General features: G+C 43.3%; 1 protein-coding gene across 7 annotated transcripts in view; it reads left to right on the forward strand.

The window, feature by feature from the left end:
• fgd4a (FYVE, RhoGEF and PH domain containing 4a) overlaps positions 1–23,064 on the forward strand; it is a 69,647-nt gene that overhangs the window by 32,052 nt on the left and 14,531 nt on the right. For 3 of the 7 annotated variants that reach the window (XM_029278440.2, XM_065956575.1, XM_065956574.1), the window contains exons 2-4: positions 6,922–7,005; positions 19,245–19,397; positions 21,896–22,097. In XM_029278440.2, the coding sequence (XP_029134273.2) occupies positions 6,922–7,005; positions 19,245–19,397; positions 21,896–22,097 (439 nt within the window). Of the gene's footprint in view, positions 1–289; positions 440–6,921; positions 7,006–10,062; positions 10,205–11,012; positions 11,175–19,244; positions 19,398–21,895; positions 22,098–22,183; positions 22,558–23,064 lie in introns of those variants that run through there. The other 4 variants (XM_065956573.1, XM_065956576.1, XM_065956577.1 and 1 more) reach the window with 4 other exon arrangements.

Raw genomic sequence — 23,064 nt, forward strand, 5'->3', positions numbered from 1 at the left:
CTTCTTCTTCTTCTTCTTCTTCTTCTTCTTTGGTTTCTCTTGTCTTCTCAGTCTCTCCTCCCACACGGGGTGACTTTGTCCTTGAGTGCTGGCTACCTCTTGAAACAGTATTATTATGGAAATACTTAAAGGTGAAGGTGAATCGACACCTTGAAGGACAACTTCACCCTCCTCCCTCCCCCTTTCCCTCCCTCCCTGCACCTGGTGACTCTGGTTTCCAGGGAACCGGTTTGTGCAGTGACAGAGCAGAGACTCTGATACGTAAACACAGATATGAAGTAACCGGCAGACGGGGAAACACTTGTGTCTGAGATGAAGAGATTGATTTCCCTCATAGAATTGTACGAAACACATTCAAAAGGAGATTCACAGATGGATTATGATCGCTTGGTGGACAGGAGACTGAAAACAAAGCCGTACTGGAGAGAGGAGCTCTCAGGTACTGTGGAGACGTTTTCTCTTGTTAGCTAAGAAATGTCAAAAGTTAAGTTTGTTTTTTTGGTTTGAGTAAAGAAGTCTGAGGTGATTGTGTGTGAACCAAGGAGAAAAAAACTGTAGGAAGTGTTGATTTCACCGCAGAAACCCACACACACACACCCACACACACATGAACACACACTCACACAGGTGCTGCCAGACGACTGGATCCATCAGTGTCTGTGCATTCACCTCAGAAACATTTTAAGCACGCGGCTCATGTTTAGAGATGAAACCATGTAGGTAAATGACTCATGACATAACGAAAGGAGTGTGAAGGCGAGTTTATATCAAAGGTCAGGTGATGTTTCTTCATAATTGAAGGTTGTGGAAGCTTGTGTTTAATATTGTGACATGTATCAGAGTTGTTTGCACATTGTGTAGTGAACATGACTGTTATGAAGTTATTTGTCACATCTTAGAATGATTCGGGAAGATCCAAGTTTTCTGTATCATGTTAGGGAAGTTCTTGTGCGTGCATAGACGTGAAAATCCTCCAATTGTGTTCTATCGCTTTCTTTTCAGTCTTCAGTCTAATGGTCTCATGTTTTTGTACTGAATCTAGTCTTCCTTTTCATTCATGGCTGTATTTGTATTCTTTATCTCTTCATCGTTAGTGAATAATTTCAGCTACCAAAACGGACTATAAATATATTTAAATAAGAGTTGCGCACTAAGTGAATATTGTTAAAAATCTATTTAAAACATGCTTCTATTTTTTGAATATGGGACTGAATGGTGGTGCAGTGGTTAGAGGATGTTCCTGGTTTGAATCCCCGTCTGTGAGGAGTCTCTCTGTGTGGAGTTTACATGTTCTCCTCGTGCATGTGTGGGTTCTCTCCGGGTACTCCGGCTTCCTCCCACAGTCCAAAGACATGCTAGTTAGGTTAACTGGTGACTCCAAAGGTGTGAATGTGAGTGTGGCTGGTTGTCTGTCTATATGTCAGCGCTGTGATTGGCTGGCGACCAATCCAGGGTGTAACCCCGCCTCTCGCCCAATGACAGCTAGAATTGGCTCCAGTTCCCCGCGACCAGAACAGGAAAATAACCATTTTTGCCTTTATTGATACAACAGGTGAAGAGAGACAGGAAGTGTTGGGAGGAGAGAGAGTGGGGGGTGACATGCAGCAAAAGGCCGAGTACAGATTTGAACCCACGGCTGCTGCATTTAGGACTATACCCTCTGTACATGGGGCACCTGACACGACCACCAGGCCATCCAGCGCCTCCAGAAACACTGTATTTTATAAAGGACTGTTAGCAGCTGCTGTTACTCTTCAGTGAGCGAGTTGTCACACCAAGGCTCGTTTATGAATGACATGCAGTACAAAACCCGTAATAAGAGCTCTTAAGCAAACAAAGGAGGAGGCTTCACCAGACTTTAGGTGCAAAGGTCATTATGGTTGACAGTATAGAGAATAGATTAGATGTTTATTGCACTGGAACAAAGCAGAACAGAAATTTGTGTTGTGATAGAAAAGCAGCAAACTAAATAAATATGTTACTCCAAAGAAATACAAAATGTACAATTTACACTTGAAATATGTATGAAATGAAATAAATAAAATATAACATGCTTTCTACAAGTATAAATATAAAAGGAGACCCTGTTTTAGGCTTTGAAACGGGAAACACAAATGTTCATGTGTGTTATTGCACATGGATTTTTTTCAGATTTGTTATTTGCACCTAAACATTTTTTCAGAGCTTTATTGCTCAATATGTAATTGCAGTTTTTTTGTTCGTTGTTTTTGACCATGATAAGTACATTTCTTGTCGAGGTGTTTTCAGAGGTTTAGTAGAGGCCAAGCCTCCGTTTTTAGCCACCGAGCCGCTGCTTAACTGATGGACGTGCTAAAGTTTACCTTGTTACCTTGCCTTGTTGAACACACCATTCATTGAATTTCCATATTTCCATGAATAAAAACATCTGCTTGTAGCTCATGCAGTAACAGCTTAGCAGTCAAAAAACTGTCTCCACTTCCGGGTGGAACACCTGACCAGACTCAGGTTCCATATCATTTTCAAAATCTACTCCTACTGGACTTGTTGACAACCTTTTGTTGTTGAACATCTTTCTGGATTGTTTCTTGTCAGAAATAGCAATACTTTTTTTAAGGTTTATTTTTGAGCATTTTCTGTGTTTATTTTGCCGTAGATAGAGTCAGTAATCAGAGAGAGTGGCAAATGACGTGCAGGAAAGGAGCGAAGGTCGGATTTGAACCTGGGCCGCCCGCTTGGAGGACTAAAGCCTCCATACATGGGGCATGCGCATTAACCACTGTGCCACCAGCGCCCCAACTTTACATAATACTTTAATATTCGACTGAAGCTGCAGATCTTCGGTGTTATGTTTAACCGAAAGCTGCAGCGGCAGGTACCGTTTCTGTACCCATTGGCAGGAGTTTGAATGCAATTTTAATGAAATTTAAAAGAATGAATTACTGAATATTTAATACCCTAAACCTGTGTTTTTCTTTCTGTCGTACTGAAACCGGTTGTTGAAATCTTTGAATCATGTCAAAGTTTAAAAAGTGATGTGGTGACAACTCTTTCTCGTGTATTTAGCATGTCATGGTCATGGTGGGTGTGTGACAGATTCTTCATCATTGTTTCTGACTCCCTGCACCTGTTGAAGGTAAATACTTCACTGTGCAGTAATCTTCTATTCCTGTGTTTGAAAGTGTCTGCTTTTAATAAACACGGTGCATCTGTAACGCATGAAACGGCCTCGCTCCATATGTTTCTGATGTTCATCTCAAAGCAGGAGAGCAGTGCAGAGTGAAGAGACGAGATTCTCTACTGTGTTTGTTGAGTGAAGGCCAGACTCGGGTCATAACTCAGCGTAGACAGCTGAGAGACTGATGTGTGTGATAAGAGGTTTGTTGACACCACATGGGATGGTTTGATAAATGTCACAGCTCATTTAATGTCCTTTAACTGTCATGGAAAAAAAACACCTCTGTCCTCTCAATCAGTTCCTGTTTTACATAAAGAAGACTCAAACCGTTCATTTACAGTGTCATTAAAACGTTCTCAGAACTGCCGCGGTTTCCTACCGCCGTCAGGAGAAACGATGTCGTTCATTCAGGAGCTGATTGCATTGCGTTCAATGTGACTGCTTAATGACGTTTTTATTTTCTTTGACTGCCATCATTGCTGGATTTGCTGCAGTTTGCCATCTGTGTTGTTGTGAGTTTAGATCATGATGTTAACAAGAACAGACTGAGCACAAAGAATGACACAAGGCAGGTGTTTACCTTCTCCTGTTGGAGTTTCGACGATGGTCTCAATATTATTGATGATGATGATGATGGTAATGGCGATGGTTTTGTTGATAACGACATCTTTTAAGATGGTTTCTATACTAATTAGAGCTCTCAAGAACTGCCCCCAGTGTTGTGCTTAGCCTCTGGTCACTTCCTGTCAGCACCTGTGTCTCAAAGCTGACTAGAGAGAAGAAGAACATTCTCACTGATTATTTGGATGTCACGTAAGTGTTCATGCAGGAATTGTACGAGGAGGCTGGCAGGAAAAGACCGGTTAAAGTCGGGGGGGAATAATTTGGCAATTTGCTCACGCTCAATGTTTCAGGCCCTTTTCAGGAGTTCTGTGCATGAATCAAAATACCAATAAAGAAGTAGAACTCGAGTAAACAGCAGTCCTCCTCCTGTCAGGGGATTTAAATGGAATAAACTAATATGTGCAAATTGTTTAGCATAAGATTTAAAAGTATTAAAGCAGTTTCAGTGTCAGTATTGTGACCTTTTAATGAACTGTGTTTGACTTGACAAAATCCTGCCCGAACAATAACCCGTGTCCACTGCACTGTGTGTGTTTATATGTCAGTGTGGTTTTTTTATACAGTTTCTCTTTTGTTCTCTTGTCCGAGAGTCTCTGTGTGTTTTCTCAAGTTGAGACCTTCAGATTTGAGAATATGAAAACAAGAAGTTGACAGTCAGGAATAGGAAGTGAAGGGTCAGGCCAGAAGCTGAACCCCCCCTGTCATATATCATAAGTGAAGTAAACACACACACACACACACACACACACACACACACATCCCAGAAGCCCGTTTATCTGGCCTTTATATCCGTCTGAGATGTCCTCACTTGTGTTCTGGCTAAGTGTGTGTGACATTTTGTTATTGTTCAGTGTGCGTTTGTGTAAGCAGTGCTGACATAGTAACACAATCCCCACTTCAGGAAACAATAGGCGTCTGATGACTCTGGTCACGTGGGGGGTGGGGGGGTCACAGTTGAGTGGGTGGGTCGTCTCTGTAGAGAAGTGATATTTAGGTGATGCTTTTGTTAAGCTGCTTGTGTTATGTACTCTGAATAGGGAACTTATATAACAGATTGGGGTTCTCTTTATGAACTGTAGATATACAGATCTTGACAGTAAAATGTTTGTGTGTGTGTGTGTGTGTGTGTGTGTGTGTGTGTGTGTGTGTGTGTGTGTGTGTGTGTGTGTGTGTGTGTGTGTGGGGGGGGGGGGGGGGGTGTGGGTGTAAGCAGCAGGCAGGCCCGTCATGAGGAGTCCAGATGGCAGGTGGAGAAAGCCCTCCTTTAATCCCTGAGCCAGGATATAATAATACCCCCCTCCTTCACACACACACACACACACACATACACACACACACACACACACACACACACACACACACACACACACACACATACACCCTCCTACCACTGAGTTTGCCCACTGTTCTCTTACGTGGCGTTTACCTCGTGCCATGATCACTTCAGCACTTCTTTGTTGATACATCCTGACTGTTACTTTAAACTAACTGCAAAACTTAGTCTGTAGCATAAGTGGAAAATGTGAAACATGACAGATGGGGCTTTCACTTAAAGACATACCCTAAAACTTCAAATAAAAGCCCATCCCAATTTTGCGGCCCCTGTCCCTTATACCAGCCTGTAGCTGCATACTTACAAATAACGGCAGCTCTCAATTAGAGGCCCCTATGCATTGAGAAAATTATTAGTTAGTGGATTAAATATAGAGAGACAAAACAGCAAGACACAAAAAAACCTCAACATCTGTCCAAGAAAGACAAATGATGCTGGATAGCGTACCAGCTGTGCAGCAGGTTGGCGTGCTGTCTTAAAAGCACAGTATGTAGTTTCTGCCACCAGGGGGCTCTCTATCAATACAACAACAAAAGATGACTTTGCGGCTGGCGGGGAATCATGGGAGTGACCCCCCCTTCCCATGTAACGGAGCTCCTGGTTGACCTTAGTGAACACGAACGTGCAAAACCGACCTGAGGAAGAGAATATGTTTTTACAGACGAGCTAATGTATCAGAGTATAATTGACATGACATTTTCATAGCAGTAGCACTTACAGCAACAGTACGGCAGCTTTCAGCAGCAGCTCACACTTTCTTATGCAGCGGTCTTTGACGTAACATCGAGTGTTTCCACAGCAATGTTGGCTGTCATGAAAGCCGCCATTTAAAAAGGATTACCAGAAATGTGACTTGAAATGAGAATAAATGCTCAGATTCAAAGCATTTATTCCACAGTTAATGCGATACGCTGATGATGATCTTCTGTATCTGTGATTATGTTACATCAACAGCAAAGTCAAAAATCGCCTGGTCCTCACTGTCATGATTGTTTCGTGTCATTTTTATTATCTCTGTAGTGAGAAATGTCGATTGTCGTCGGCTCAGCTTTAATTAGTCGTTTTCTAAAGTTGTGATATCGTTGAATTTGTCACATGCACACACTGCTGGGTGTCGACAACAACTGCTCTGATCAGCTGCAGCTTTGATGCTTCACATTACATCAGACACAGCATGTGTGTGTGTGTGTGTGTGTGTGTGTGTGTGTGTGTGTGTGTGTGTGTGTGTGTGTGTGTGTTTGCAGGAGGCCGTCTAATACTCATGAGGACCCATCATTGTTTTTACGACAGTTTCTATTTTCTCTTTCATCTTTTATGTGCATATTAAACGGCTGTGTTGAAAGAGTGTGAGCTCTCCCCACAGATCATGATGCCCTACATATCACAGACGGACTAATTAGGGGTTTCTCTCTCTGAGGGGCGGTATTTTCCCTTTTCACTCTCAAAACAAACACAAAAAGTCTGCTCCTCATCTTGATTAATGCAGCTTCATCACACTTGAATATCTGCAGCTCGATGCACATGTCCAGCTTACTGTCTCTGCCCAGACGAGCATGTTGGAAAACAGAAACTGTAAAATCAGTTTGATGTTTCCTCCTGCTTTTCTTCACTTATTCCTCATTCTCATTTTCTCGCTCTGAGTCTCTGTGCTCCTCTCAAATATCACCATCGATGTTTCCTGAAAAAGCTCTTTAATCAGATGCAGGTGGAGTATTAAAACATCCTCCTGCTCTCTGGTTTTCTTGTTCTCTACATAAAGTGTGTCGGCTTCCTCCTACAGTGACTTTTGTGTTTTGTTTCTCTGCAGAGAAGAAAGGTCGAGCTGGCTGTTTGCAGTCCAAGAGTCCCGATGAGGAGGCCTGCGTGGCGGTGAAGATCGAACACTCCAGAGGTACACAGCGTCACCTTAAAGCTCTTTCTCTTTTATGCAGCTTTTTTTGCATAAATGTGTGTTCGATTATGAAGTGCGTGGCTATTCACAGACATCTTGTGCATAGATGTGAGCCAGTTTCTCACTCATGGTGGTTTCCTGTCTGTCAGTTTTCACGCGGGGGTTGACTCACTCAAGGTCCTTTTTTTATCTGCTCGGTCTTCATCTTGTGATGTGTGTGCGAGGCAGCGCTGCCACAAGCCAAATTAACATGCAAAGCTTTGTTACTTGACAGTGACCACCTCTGATGCACAGCAGGAGGGCTGCATTTGAAATAAATCTTACGATGACAGTTTCAAGCCTTTCCATCTTTGGAGATCTTCTTCTCCTTGTGCTGCAGTAAAGGGAAGTTTAAGACGAGCTGGTTTTCAGAGAGCGGATGCAGGGTGATGCTGTACAGGGCATTATGAACAGCTTCTTCCTGCAGCTTGGGGTGTGAAAGACGCTGCTGCTCTCTGCTCTATTTTTATATCAAAGTAGTCTCTAGTTTCTGTGTGTCTGTGTGATGAATGGTTGCCTTCCTCCAGCCCCCTCCTGAGTGTCCGCCTATTTTTCACTGTCTCTCCTTTTCAGGTGTACCATCTCATTCTGCGCCCTATAAATCCCTCCATCCTTTCACCTTCCTCTGAACCGGCTTTTCATGTGTCCGTCTTCTCATTTCTCCTTGATGTCATCATGCCGTCACTTCCCCTTCCTTCCGTCTCTTTCATCATATTTTTCCAGGGCAGTTGAAGCTTTCTGCTCACCTTTTCACTTTTACCTCAATCGCCTGAATCCTGCAGAATAACACCTCCATGTCTCTGCAGTTTGCCATCTCTCTTTCACCTCCTCACACTCCATCTTTTACATCCCCCGGGCATACTTTTCCTCCCTCCTCCTGGATTAGAGCAGACCGGGGTTATAATCTCACCCTGTCCCCTGGATTAGGGGATGAGGGAGAGTTAATCTGAAGAAAGTCTGGGTAGTTTAACCGAAACAGATTATCCCATATGCCTCACGGTTATCTGTCACCCTGTCTGTCAAACACACACACACACACACACACACACACACACACACACACACATTGTCTCTTTCAGCTTGATGGACACAATGAGCGCTTCCTGTACCAGACTGAAAGTACACTCTCCCTAATCTCACCGAGGGATGTAGGGCAGCAGAAATGGTTAGAAATTAGGTTTCGTGTGTGTGTGTGTGCATGTGTGTGTGTGTGTGTGTGCGCGTGTTTGTGGATTGTGTTTGCTTGTGTGTCACAAAGGTGTGAAGCAGCTGTTACCTTCACTCTCTCTGTGTTTTTTCACACTGTTTCAGTGTCAGAGATGCATTTAAATGTAAGGATTTCACGGTGATCTGTTTTGTGTACTTGTCAGCGGGTGGTCTGGACTATGAAGCAGGATTTTTGTTCATCGAGGTCACAGCAGGGTTAACTCTGAGTTTTCACTACTATGAAGGGTCACTTCTTACTGGACTATATCAGGATGGTCAATTATGCTGGACACCTAACCTGCTCCGGAGATATTCATGTTTGAAAAGAGATCAACCGGCATAAAGCTCCACCTACTGACCAATCAGGTGTCTTGATTGAGATGCTCTGAGAGCTGAGAGAGATCGAGAGAGTTGAGGAGACAGACTAAGACTTCTGGTGCCATGACGACAGAGATGACGTTAGTGTTAGTCGTCTAGTCTGGAACAAATGGATGCAAACCATGACTTAAACTCACAAGGTCAAAAGAAGCTACACAGTTGGTTTATGATGAGCTTAAACTCATTCAGCATCAAGTATCACAAAGAAATTGAAGGCAGAGATTAGGGCTTGGCAATATGACCTCAAATCAATATAATGATTCATTTAATTTAATTTAATTAATTTGACCTTCATTATGATTAATAAACGATTATTTTGTTTTTGTTTTTTGCCCTCATAGTTCACTCAAATGGTCTCTACTGTAAATATGCTCAACTATTAAAGCTGGAATATGTTTTTCTAATGAAAGAGTTCATATCTGATTAACTATTCTGTGGTTATTTATTGAATATTTTGAACTGAAATCAAAGCATCTCTTGAAATGAAAACAACACCTTTTAGTTTTAAAGTAAGAATGTAACTTCTCTGAAACAGTAGAAAGTAAATAACTTGCATTTCTTGCTCACAGTTTTTCCGCAGTGTGATTTAGTTTTTGTTCTGTGTCGTCTTCCCTAAAGACAAAATGTGTCCAAACAATGGTCATTGCTTCCATGTCGCGGCTTGGACGTGTCGTCAGGTGACTCTGCCCTGAAAGTAATTGACATAATCGGCATGGGAAAAATTACGTCGGTTAGAGGTTCTGAATGTCGGTTTCGATTAATTTTCTATTAATTTCCCAGCCCTAGCAGATATATTATCAGATAACAGCTTAACTGCATGTCAACACATTTCCTGTATTTCTTCTGTTCTGAGCAGCCCCTGTGGTCAAATGTCCCATCCAGCATCTCTAAGGACACCAGTGAGTCCTGCTGGTCTGAGACTGCAGTGAGACCGGGCCAACAATAAGGCTGCAGACTGCATCAACTCATGTCTGCACCAGTCAGAGAGGAGCATGAGAGTGCAGTTTTGGCAAATTCTGCTCACTTAGTAGTGGTTTCACACGCAGCATTTATCTTTAGCTCTTAAACAAAGATCTTTGCAAATATTTCTCCAAAAATGTGATCATCACTGTAGCTGTGCACGCTGCTCTGCTCAGCTGTAGGTGAGGGTAATTTGAAAAGGAATGCAGTGAGTGGAATTTCTGCTGGTCAAACAGGTTCACTATGAGAGAAGGATAATGCCCGTCATTCCTTCCTTTACTGCTCTGCTGTGACATATTGACACTCAGTGAGCTTGAAGGTTTTTGACAATGTGTGCACCGTGTGTGTGTGTGAACATGTACACCCAAAACCCACACACACCAATAACTATGAATGCCACATGACAGCTGAAACTAAAAAAAGATTTCCTCTGTTGCCTTGGGTGTTAGTTATTTTTTGTGGCCATGTGACCGCTCGAAGTTGAATATAAAACTGTAGATCAGCATTAACTCCGAGGAGTGAACACCTCTGAGCCTGACTGCTCGGTGCAGCTCGGCTTATGAACAGAACATGGTGGAGCTTTGGTCGCAGTTCTCTTTGGTGACTTCTGCAAAAGGTAACTACCCGTTTGATAGGATCTTGGTTTCATTTTCACATGAGGTCATTTGGATTCAATGTCAGGTTGTTTGTAGATTTCACCTGATACACATTTGAGTGCCAACCCGTTCTGTTTAACGACTCTTTTCTCTCACTTATCTCGTTTTAATTTCTCAAATATTTGCACAAGAAGACGGCCTGAGGATGAGGAGGAGTTGATGGGACGGTGGTTGGAAATAAAACATTACAGCCTTTGAGCTTCATTTAGATTTTATTAGGCACATGAGAGAGCTGGTGTTGGCGCTCGGGGCTGCTGTACTGTGCTGTTTGTTAATCATTGATCAGGGTAAGCGACTGATGCCGGAGTGCACACAGAATGCTGGCAGTAGTTACATAAGCGGGTCCGTCCTCTACTGGTGCTCTGATTCCTGCAAAAACGCCCGCAGCAGTAAAGTCGATTCATGATCTAGTTTAAGAACAAATTAAAACAAGAATTTAAAGGAAGCAGGAGAGCACATCAGTATTGTTTTACCTGCAGGTACTGTGCATCTACTTAATTACAAATGTCCTACTCTTAACTTTTTATATTTATGCTCAACTTAACATTTCAACAGTCACAAGATGAAATGTTTCGCCGGCCTGCAGTTTAGATTTGTAGCTTTTAAAGTCTTAAGTGCAGATCCTCTCTGCTGTAGAGTTGTTTGCTGTAAACCTCTGAATGTGTGTGTGTGTGTGTGTGTGTGTGTGTGTGTGTGTGGGGTGTGGGGGGTGTGAAGGAGGAGTCTTGTAGCGCTCTGTGAGTTTCCTCGTCGAGCTGTAGTCACTCAGTGACAGAGCTGCCTGGGAAGATAGCGGGGGAAACTATGAACTTGGTCCTCTTCTGGGATTCACTCACACACACACACACTCTCACATACACACTCACACAGCTTGGCCCCTCACTGAGGATCCACCGCACAACTTTTTTTCCCATCCGTCCTGAGCACTGGGTGAGTTTATCGCTGTGATTTTTGACTTCACAGATTAATTGATTGTTGATTGATGTAGCTTTCTTTTATGATAAGAAAAAGTTGTCACAAGTTGGAATTTGTAACAAGTTTGCATGCTCTCTTGTGTTGACCTCTTCGTCTGTTGATGCAATGTTTACCCTCTAAAAGCTTTCATATAGTAACTCTCTTTCATGTGTAAACAGACTCTGCACTCCATATGTTCTACCCTTTTGTACTCTAACCACAGTGAAACAGTTTCAAGCTGATTTACGGTCGCCTAAAGACTGTGCATGTGAAGGATTTCTGATAAGATATGTGTTAACTTGGACCCCTCCACATCTCTGCCATCCATTTTTCTTTAAATTGATTTCTGTCATTGCTGCAGGTTGGTAGAAGTCACCCAGATAATCTTTAATGTGCCAGCCCCCTTTATGAAGACGAAGCAGAATGTGTAAAAAGTCCTCTCAGACATTCTCTTTTATCTGAATGCGGTGCCTTTGGGACCATGAGGGCAGAGCACAAAGCCTGAGTTTCGAGGCAGAAACTCCCAGCTGCTTGCAGGGTGCGGACTCATTGCATTACTAAGACAAGGTGTGCCTTTTTGTTTTCCTACCTGCAGCTATCAAGAGGTGTCAGCACACACTTTGCCAAGGAGGGTTTGGAAGGTGGAAGAGAGACAGTGATACAAGGGACAGGTTTTTGATTTTAGACTATCATGACATGTCACATCTTAGAAATGTCTTGAAAGCTCACTTAAAAATGTTCGACTCCGAGGAAGCTGAGTGCAGCATATCTGAGTGGGACACCTGCAAACATATATCTGTTGTAACTCAGCTCTGCTCAATGGTCAATCTTCAGCCTTGCTAACAGCGTGGACCTTCTATTGTTCATCTTGATCTGTCTGTTGGGCGACCACGTTAAGTCTTAGACTTAAGTCTTAACAACCGCTAAATTGATATTTATGGTCCCCAGATTCTTACCGTTCTTACAGATCCATCTTTAGGTTGAAATGCTTCTGTGTCTTTGATGAAATGTCCAAACAAATGTTGGATGAATTGACATCAAATTTGGTCCAATTTTTATTCATGTTTCCATAGGTTGAATCTAGGGATGTTCCAAGGCGACTAATTTCAGAGTCACTATTTATTTAACACGGATCACAGCGTCTGCGGGTCATCATGTGGTTATCGTTAGGAGTGCTAGCACAGCCAGCCTTCGGTCCGCCTTGCAGGTTAACGTCCGGCTGTCTTTTTGCTGAATGTGGTTACTCATTGCTCCGGTTGATATTCCAGTTTTAAAAAAACGCAGCTTACCCATAACTGTATCTCCATTTTCTAGAATCAAAACGCTGCCTAATATCAATGCTCCTACGAGATGCAGTCCGTCCACTGTGCTGGTTTACATCAGGAAGTAAAGCGAGGAGAGCAGGCTCACTGACTGTGTCTAGAGCCCCATCTAGTGGCGGGTGGCTGCGTTACAGCTCAGACACAACATTTGAGAGGCATAGGCTGATGGTTAAAATATGAATAATTAGAATAATCGGCTTGTAATTCTTGGAGCCTGAGTAGACTCCTGATTAGATTGTTACAGGTAGCAAAGCTTCTGCAAATGTTTGCCAGGTCCAGCAGGTGATTTTTGACTCAAAATACCAAAATATACGGTCAAATAACTTTCTCTGAATCAGAGCGAGAGAGTTAGACTTAGACACAGTCAGTGCAGGAAATGAGGTTTAAAAGCCCATACTTGTTATTCTCTCGAGAGCATGAGTGTACAAACCTGTAACAGTTATTTCATAAGCAAATATTTGAGTAACTGAAGATCAGAGGATTTGCTCATCGCCGTCCCTGGACTCAAACTATTTCAGACACAAGTTGGGATGATTCATTATTTTCGGACTTGTTTTGTGTTTTTCTTGCAGTAGAAAGATTTTTGTGTGATTTTTGTGTGAAACATTCCTTCAGCCTCCTTTTGCCAGCTTGTGGTAAACTCACTCCTCCTCCTCCTCCTCCTCCTCGTGGCAGAGCTGCAGGGTTTTGGAAGGGGGGCGTGTGTCTTTAATGCTGTAGTACCATCACAACATTGACCACACACACACATCACTACGGTTTTTATGATACCAGATTTTTAGACTTTTGACATGATACCTGTTAAGATAAAGTGATGACTTGTTGGATACCATGGCAACGATAACAGAAGTCCTAGGCATCTGATATTTGTTCATTTCTCGTTTTCAATAACTAAAATTGCAAGCAAACTGCAAACTGTCTAACCTGCACAATTTCAGTGGCCAATTTGTGCAATTCAGACGTTTCATCGTTATGAGACAACAAAGGGATTGAGGAAAGTTTGAAGTGTTTGCCGACCTGGAATTGAATGGACCACCGCTGCTCTGTCTCTGTGGTACTTTTGGACTTTATCAATCGTTAAAGTCCCTGCTGTGTGGTTACGTATTTCCTGCTGAAACGGAATGGAACCAATCGCAAGACAGAAGGCAGGGCAGAAAGTTAGGATGATTTATGATTGGATTGTTGAAAGGTGGGGATATCACAACAAACATGGTGAACTACAGTGAAGACTTGAACGCAGATGCTAGCCTCATTCACATTGTAGAGGACTTCTCGCCTCCCTTAAAACCCTTGTTACTGCAGCAGGTAGTGGTACCCCCTGAACTGCAGGACGAGGAGGAGGTGGAAGAAGACGATGGAGAGGGCACCGGAGTGAGGCCATACTCACTAGGGCCATACATGTTTGAGCTGTTTGTTTGTCCTTTTTAATCGGTCAAAGGTTTCATCAGACATTTGAAACGTTTTACAGGAAGAGAAAAGACCGTGATTTAGATGTTATAATACTCAGATCATGCTCTATTGAAAAATATTAGATAATGGCAGACTATTAACATTTAACACCAAAATGCTGCATTGAAACTGGGAACATTTATTTTTCATGTCATCGGGACTTTTTTGACAACCTTTTTACACACTGAGGTAAACTACAGAAAGCAGGTTATCGCTTCTCTGGTCTGATGGATTTTTGGATATTTGATAAAGCTCTGTCTTACTGGGCGGCTGTGGCTCAGTGGTAGAGTTGTCATCTCTCAACCGAAAGGTTGGAGTTTGATCCCCAGCTCCTGCAGCCACATGTCCAATGTGTCCTTGGGCAAGACACTTAACCCCAAGTTGCTCCCGCTGCTTCATTGGCGACCTGTGAATGTGTATGAATGGGATGAGTTACTTCTGATGGTCTCACTACACAGCAGCCTCTACCATCAGTGTGTGAATGTGTAGGTGTGAGCTGAGGTGTAAAAGCTACAAGCTCAAGTCCATTTACCATGAACATTTTTTTTGGGATATTGAAGAGGATATTTTTAAATTTTAAAGACATTTGCTGCTTTTCAAACCAGCATTTTGTCCGTCTGTTTCCTTCTGCTGCCAACCCTGAAAGTATTTCTTCATTCTCGCACTCACTCACTCATTTGCAGTTTATTTTATTTAATGAGAGCGAGCTGGAGCCTCTCAGGTTAGTCAGCTCAGTTGGGAGATAACTTTGCAGTGGCAGCGAGTCTCACCAACCTCGGAGGAGGACGGAGGTAAAGGTCGAGCTTCAGTTTCTCACTTTCAGAGCTGCAGCAGTGTTTCAGGGTTTTCTTTGAAGAGCAGATTATGTATTTAGAGTAACATTAATGTCACACCTTCTTCAGTTAGGATTGACAATGTGTCTTACAGTTTAGTCCCAGTTTATTGTCTTTAAACTCGCCTGGCGCTGGCAGAGTGCACAGCCAGCAGATTTTGGTCTTCTGTTTATGTCAACACCAGCAAGTCTCAGATCCAGACAGCAGGGCTCCTTCACTGTCACCCAGATGGGGAAGGAGAATCAAAGGCTTTCTGCTGGGTGGCTGCGACTAAATTACTATACACACACACACACACACACACACACACACACACACACACACACACACACAGCGGTCTGACACTTGTGCCAAGCCAGATTTAATGAGAAGATGCCGGAGTGAGCGTGTTACCAGGAGGAGCAGCAGCAGCAGTTCCTGCCAAAGTGACTCGGCTTCTGGGAAAGGAAGTACAGTTCCTCCTGTATTTACTGAAACAGAGCGAGACGTGTTACATTGTAGTCATAGTTTTAGATAAGAACTCAAAGAGAGCTGATGTGGCGTGGACAACTTTGTATCATATCAAAAAGTACCTGAGGTTTGTTCATTAAAAAAAACAAGAAATGACTTTTTCTATTTTTGCTGCCGTGGTTGCAAACAGGTATGGATACCGTTCAAAGTTTAAAATTCTGGTATGGTGAGAATAATGGTGACATTGTGTTCAGATAGCAATTCAAAAATAGCTGATGTGGCTCTTACTTTTAATCTTTTTAGACACAACTGAGAGAAGCAGTGGCCAAAAATGTTTGCATTTCTGGAAGTTTCCATGCATATCTATCTAGTAAGCCTTAAAATACCCGTAAACACTCAGTTTCTAGTGAACGTCTGCAGCGTGGAAGTGATTTACAGCTTAGATCTGGTGTTTAACAGAGGTAATAACAACCCTCAGAGACGGACCCAGGCTGCGGTGAGCGGACCGCCTGCAAGATGCAGAAAAGAAATCCCAATATGGAGAACACCAGCCTGCAGGCAGAGACTTCTTTTTAAGCCGTACAGTGTGGTGCATATAACGTGTTGATGGTTGTTTTCTTAAAACCTCTTAATGTGGAAGCCAAGCACGTAATCAAGTGACATTCCTGAGGCCCGCCTTCCTGCAGGATTTATCGGTTTTGTTCGCGTTTAGAAGGTCTGCGCTCTCGAACGCAGCGTGGGACAATTTCCAGTCAGACAGTTTCTAGAGCTGTCGTCTTTAATTACGGTTGGGCTGTCAAAAATAGAAACTGTGACTATATGATTCTGTGGTTGTTGTTTCTGTGTCCGTCCCTGGATTGGTGGGACGATAAAGATCACTGTTGGGAAAATAAATAAGGGGGTCCCAGGCAGGCGACATTTTTAGATCGTAGTAACAACAAACTGCATCTGGGAGGGCATGTAAGCCACATACAGTGCATACATGTTTCTCTCTAATAACAGACGGGCTTCAAATGGCATTTTTATAAACATCACATACTTTTAACATTTGTTTTTTTCATTAATCCAGCATTTAAAATGTAAGAAATAACAAAAAATGGCTCTACGAATCCCCTAAAGTCAGAGCACACATCTTCAAATGGTTATCGAAATGTCCAAAATTCACTTTACTACCACGTAGTACCCAACCTGGCTCAACAGTATGTGACAAAAGAGGTGTGTGTGTGTGTGTATGAGTATCAAACTCCAACACAAAACACAAACAAATGTTAACAGCAGCCTGCAGGAGAGAAGAGAATGAGAAGATTGAGCAGGTCTGCTTTGTAGACTCCCAAAACCAGCCTACTCAGGTGTGCTGCATTAGAGTCCTCCCTGACTCCACCCACATCTAGCTGCAACAAGGAGACCACAGCCAGCAAAGGGAAACAAACAGGAAGAGGCCAAACCTTGAGGTGGTCACACAGCGTAGAGAAGTCAGAAAAGCTCTATAATGTTTGCTTTAGTGCTAATTGTACAACGTTAGCATGCCAACAGGATACACCTTGATAAGTAGTAGTATTTATTACTGGTATTTATTACAGTAAAGTTCGATGTGCAGTCTCATCTCTTATACAATACTTATTTTTGCAACATGTTTCTCCTCAAACGTGTTTTTTTGCATCACTTAATTGGAAGAGTTAATCTGATGGCAGCTAATGAGCTTCTTCTGACTGGATCACAATGATGTGAGAGCCTCTCTGTGCAAGAGTATACAGCCTTACAAAGGAGGAAGAGCTGTCCCAGGAAACATGTTTTTAAAAACATAATTAAAAGACGGTTGAAAAAAATTAGACAGATTTACTGTTTTTGTTTTCTGCTTCTGTAGCTTCTAACGGGATATATTTTTGAACATTAATTTTGGCCCGTGAATGAATTCAGACCTCTCATCATAAATTTAATCTTAAGCAGCAACCTCCGGTGTTGAAAATGAAGCTGATGCTGAAGTGTAAAATCCTGCAGTTCCTCGAGTGTCCACTAGAGGCTGGCTGCAGAAGCACAGGAAGTCACATACACACCCGTTCAAAAAAGCCTGTTTTTACAGCAGAGATTAACATGTTTACAGCCTGGTTCAAAAACACAAACAGGTCTGATTAGCTTCATGTCTCGAACAGCTCACACTGTGAATTTCTCGATGACTCATCCGTTTTAATTTGATGATAGAGTTGTTCACAACAAGGCGTGTAGCTGACCTGATTGACAGGCGGGCGCGGTGTAACGGTTTGTCAAGAGGCTTAGATCCCACAAAAAATACTTTTTTTATACCAAAATAGTAGTCCTAGGCCTCCAGTATGAGGTAGTTTCACGTCTTTGAATCAACAAATTTTGCAGGCAACCTCCTGCACGGTGTCTTAACTACAAGAATACATCAGCAACGTTTGGATACCCTGCATGTTGCTGATGTATTAGTGCAATTCAGACATTGCGCTTTCTCTTTCTCTCATAGCAGCTCTTGGTTAAAGATACAACTGAAGATCGACTATCAATCATTTAAATGTCAGAGATTGTATCGTTATGGAAACATGTGGTCTAGAAAGTATCAAACATTTTGAAACCCTCCGTCTGTTTTCTTTATTCCAACGTGCACACACACGTTTATCTCCAAAAGCAAGCCAAGCACGACGATGCATCGATTGCTGCATACGACCCATAAATCAGTGTCGCTTGTTAAATCACACACAGCCGTTTGTGTTTCCACCTTAAATTGAGACTAATGAACCAACAGTTTGTAAAATAAAGGGAGCACCTTCTGACTCCTGGTAATCTACTACCATATATGGTCATTTGCCTGTTTAAGGGCTGCATGTCTAAGTACACTCAATGGTCGTGCGTGTAGTGTGTGTGTGCGTGTGTGTGAGGTCAAAGAGAGGTAGATTGAGGCTCCTGTAAACACTGTCAGTCTGTGTCTGTCGCTCCATTAAAGCGGTCTCTCTGTCTGCTGGCTCTTAAACACTCACGCTGTACCATCTGTGGCCAGCTGGTCGGGTAAAAGCCTCGCTGGCGACAATCATCAACTGGATCATTAGCTGGATGATCTGCTCAGCTGTCGGACACCCCCGAATATTTAGCCTGCAGCTGTTTATCAGAAACATGCATACAGGAATTAATGTATACAGTATGTCCTGTGATTGGTAAAATACTCTGTAAAAACTTAGCAAGTGTATTTGTCTAATTTACAGCCAGAATGTGTCTATCCTAAAACCCCCCATTTGGCCCCACCCCCCAAAAAACTCAAACTAATAGTGCTTTTACACTCCTGAAAAACTGCATGTGTGAACGCAAAAGTTATCCAAAGTTTCTCCTCCAGCCTCCTCGTATTTATTGTGCAGGACGGCTGTGGCTCAGTGGTAGAGTCGGTCGTCTCTCAACCAGAAGGTTGAGGGTTAGATCCTCAGCTCCTGCAGCCACATGTCCAATGTGCGACTTCAGCCGGAGTTTCTCCTCCAGCCTCCTCGTATTTATTCTGCAGAAAGTCAGAGTGCGCTGATGTGAGAACACAGCAGGATATAATCAGGAGAATTCACCTGGAGCGAGTGGGAGGGGGTGGTGACCTTTATTCCCTGTGATCGCTGCACGACCATAGACTGTCTGCACGCCACCTCTACCATCTCTGTGCTCTAATGAACCTGCTGCATTATGTTTCCTGTTCTCCAGTATGTTCTTCTCCACTCTTTAGTTCACATTGAGATTCTGTTCAACTACACGTAGCATTGATAGAAAGACTTAAATATTCTCATTATAGCGTCGTGTAGAGGACTCTGATGCTTCTTCAGATATCTCTGATAATACTCCGAGTCTGGAAGGTGGTTTTATTTTGTTCCTCTATTCTCCGTCTAAACAAACAATGACATTGTAGTCAGCTTTACTTCTTGTTTTTGTTATCCCTTATGTCACCGACCATGAATGAGAGTTGTTGATGTGTTCTCACAGATGTTCTCTCTTTCTGTGTTCTTCAGCTCTCGGCAGCAGCCCGGCGTGCGAGCACAGGGACCCGCCCAGCGTGCAGGCGTGTCTGACTCGAGCAGGTGGCGGGAGGAGCGACAAGAACTGGAGAGGGGTCAATGGAAGAGTCCTTGCCAGCAGGTCGGGCTCACAGTCTAAACCACAAGGTACATATTGACTGACGAGAGGGAGGGGTCAGTGGACACAGTTTGTATTAGCGTGTGATTCACACTTGTGGTCAGGGAGAAAGTAAAGACACACAGAGATGAATCAGAGAGAACTTCCTGCTGCTTTAATAGAGTCTTTATTTCTCTCCACATTCAGACATGTGGGAGGAAGTGTTCAGATCCTAAACTGTTTCGCAGTCTGAGCTTCTTTTTTTAGATTTCTTTATATTTTCTAAGATATTCTTTGGAAGCTGTAAAGAGAGGAGGTTCCTGGTTTTAATCCCCGTCTGACAGGAACCTCTCTGAGTTTGCATGTTCTCCTCGTGCATGTGTGGGTTATCTCCGGGTACTCCGGCCTACTCCCACAGTCCAAAGACATGCTGGTTAGGTTAACTGGTGACTCTAAATTGCCCGTAGGTGTGAATGTGAGTGTGGCTGGTTGTCTGTCTCGATATGTGAGCCCTGTGAACAGTCCAGGGTGTAACCCTGCCTCTCACCCAATGACAGCTGGGATCAGCTTCCGCCCCCACGACCCAGAAAGGGAGAAAGTGGTATAAGATAATGGATGGATGGATATTCTTTGGTATTTTTGCTTTATTTAAATAGGACAGCTGAAGAGAGAGAGGAAATGTTGGTAGGAGAGAGTGGGGGACGACATGCAGCAAAGGGCCGAGGTCAGATTCGAACCGATGGTCGCTGCGATGAGAACTAATGCCTCTGTTCATGGAGCACGCAGCATAACCGCTAGGCTATCCGCCGCCCCTCATATCCTTAACTTCAACTTACTTTGAGAAGTGTTTAACCAGTTTATAAAACAGACTAAAAATAAAAACTGCTGCCTCCACATGAGCTCCAAAATCCAACAAGACGCTTCAACCCTGCGGGTGCCTGAGGAGACGATTAACAGCACGCTGCAGAAACAGACGTTATTTACATTTTCCTCTGCAAAGAGCAACTCTGAGTAATGATGGTGACTGTTTAAAAACAGTACAGGATAACTGAACTCTGAAAGCGCGTCTTAAACATACACAGAAGGACAGGATCACCACAAGATCAGATGTTCCTCTTTGTCCACAGGAGCTGCCAGGAGATCGACTATGAATGAAAGTTTCTTAAAGAAGCTTTGAAACCAGATTTTTAAATTTAATGCGGACGACCAAAAAAACAACCAAAGCGATAAAGCTTAAATATCGAAGATTCCGGTTAATTTTGACTTCCCCAGCTGCCACCAGGTGTCTGATTGAAATGAAGCATTTGCAGAACGAAGTTGACTTTGTTGATTTAATCAAAACCCAACGGGGTACCACGTGCACAGCCTATATACATTCTCAGGTGCCGCTTGGTTGCAGGAACATACTACAATAATCCATGGCCCACTGAAAATTACTTTACTGGGTCTTTATTGTGAGCGAAGAACGCATTTCCCCTGTAGCTTCCTCAGGGTCGCCCAGCGTTGACTTTTTCCCTTGTTAGTCTCACAGAGAGTTCAATGTGCAGGTTGTCGTGTGTGATTGGTGGAGAGCTTGAGGAAAAGGTGGGACCGTGCATGTGTGTTTGTGTGGGGGTATATGTTTTGGTTGTGTGTGAACAGTAGCTAAGCTGACAAGTACTGTAACTCGCATAGAGACTGCAGGTTTGTGCTACAGTCGCCTGTGTGAAGATTGGGAAATAAAACCAATGCAAGCTTTATTTTCCCCTCATCTGCTGCAAGCTTTCTGTACTATGTGTCAATTGCAGCAGGACGGAGTATATCGCATCTTATCTTATGTTATCTTAATCCACCATTAAAAGTACTCTGCAACAATGCACTAAACTCTTGAAAGTTTCAGGGTGAGCTGCATGTGTGAACGGCAAAATAACCAATCATCATGTTCCCCCTGAATATGAGCAGCCAGCCCCCTTAAGATGAAGTCAGGGTGGGCTGATGTGTGAACACAGCAGCACATATCCAGGAATACAGGTGATTCCTGTATTGTACAAACCTTCCAGTTTGTAAATTCTAAAGTGCAATAAGAAAAGTAGAAGCTTGCGAGGAAACGACTTAAGTTGAGTGAAAGGATCCGGTATGTTCTGACAGACAGACATGAGGAAACTAACGTGGTTACATTGGACTAGAAAAGTCTACTTTATGATTCTGCAGTTACTCAGGACACCACAGTGAAACGGTGAAAACAGGAACGCTGTTGTGTAAGTTGGCCTGTGATCAGTGAAGCTTTAGCATTGTTCCCTTTTTGTGATGTAAGTAAATCATTGGACACAGATAAGAGCAGCGGCAGAGCTCCATTCTCTCGCTGTAAACCATCGACTCCCAGCTCGTGATGTGTGATACCATTCAAACCGTTCAGTGACTCTAGGATGAGCGTCCCATGTGTTGTGTCAGTTTGGGAGCTTATACCGCCCCCTTTAGATCTCAATCATCAGTGCAGGGACATTTTTTTCTGATTAGAAAAATCAATTCAATCTTTTACCAGTTAACCATTTTTTGTCTTCTCCTCCAGTGCCTCCAAAGCCGCCACATCTCCAGAGCCCAGTGACGGTGCCCACCTCTCCGTGGGGCCGCGTCCAGAAACCACTGCTCAGACTGGTCATGGAGGAGGGAGGAGGAGGAGGAGGAGGAGGAAGAGGGGCTGCAACCAGGGAGAGAGCCAGGGATAAACACTCCAAAGTCTCAGACCTCATCAGTCGCTTTGAGGAGAACAGGTAGGGACTCTTTACTCCCTGGCTGTGACTTTTGTTCCCCTTTGGGTTTTTTACCGGGTGTCAAATTAATTCAGTGAAGGTTTTGTCTGATTTAAAACACTTCCACACAACATGAAGAAAGAGCTGAATAACTCCACATACGTCACTTCAAAGCTTTTGAAACCAAACGACCTCACTCACACTTTTGCAATCACAGTGACGGAAAACTTTGTCTTTCCTAACGTTTCCTACCGCCGGTTATTTCAAGGAGGAAAAGCAGAAGTGGCTCGATTAAAGTCTTTGAGCCTGACTCATTGATAGTAGCGCAGACAGACGGGACGAGCAGAGATTAGCCCGAGCTCTACAAGCCAAGTGTTAGCGAGGGGATGAAAGGAGATTTGTACAGACGAGGGGAAACACAGCTCCTTATTCAGTGGTGGGACAGGACTCAATGTGTTGACATGAAGCCCAGGAGAAAGAGGTAGGATCTGCTCTCTTAACGTCTTTGATCTTTCATCTCCAGCTGACATGATCATGATTTCTCCTGTTGGCTTTTTTTCCACAGCTGATTTGATTCATTCTGATGATGAGAAGTGAGAAGTATCCAAAGTGCTCACTCCATTTTCTGTGTGCATTTTTCTTACGATCTTGTACAAGTCGTGCCAGATTTGATTTTAGCCGCAGCGTTTTTTTTCTATGTGAGGGAGGCTCGTTGAGAGCGTTCAGAGACACAACAATGGCTCCCTTGTCCCCAGCTGCTCATACAGTAGATCCCTAAAATATTTGCTCTGCAGATGTAGCATGCCCAGTAAGATTTCTCTTCAGTATGTGGCCTCATATTCCATCTCATCTCCGGCCTGGATCTCTTAAAAAAAACGTCTAGGCGGACCCCCTGGCTTCCCTCCACACATTACTGAGTGCTGAATTGAGGTTAATCAGAGAAATCGGGTGTATCCTCTTCATTCAGACTCTGCGGGGCTGTGGGGAT

Source organism: Labrus bergylta, chromosome 7 (assembly GCF_963930695.1).
Source record: "Labrus bergylta chromosome 7, fLabBer1.1, whole genome shotgun sequence".
Classification (NCBI taxonomy): Eukaryota; Metazoa; Chordata; class Actinopteri; order Labriformes; family Labridae; genus Labrus; species Labrus bergylta.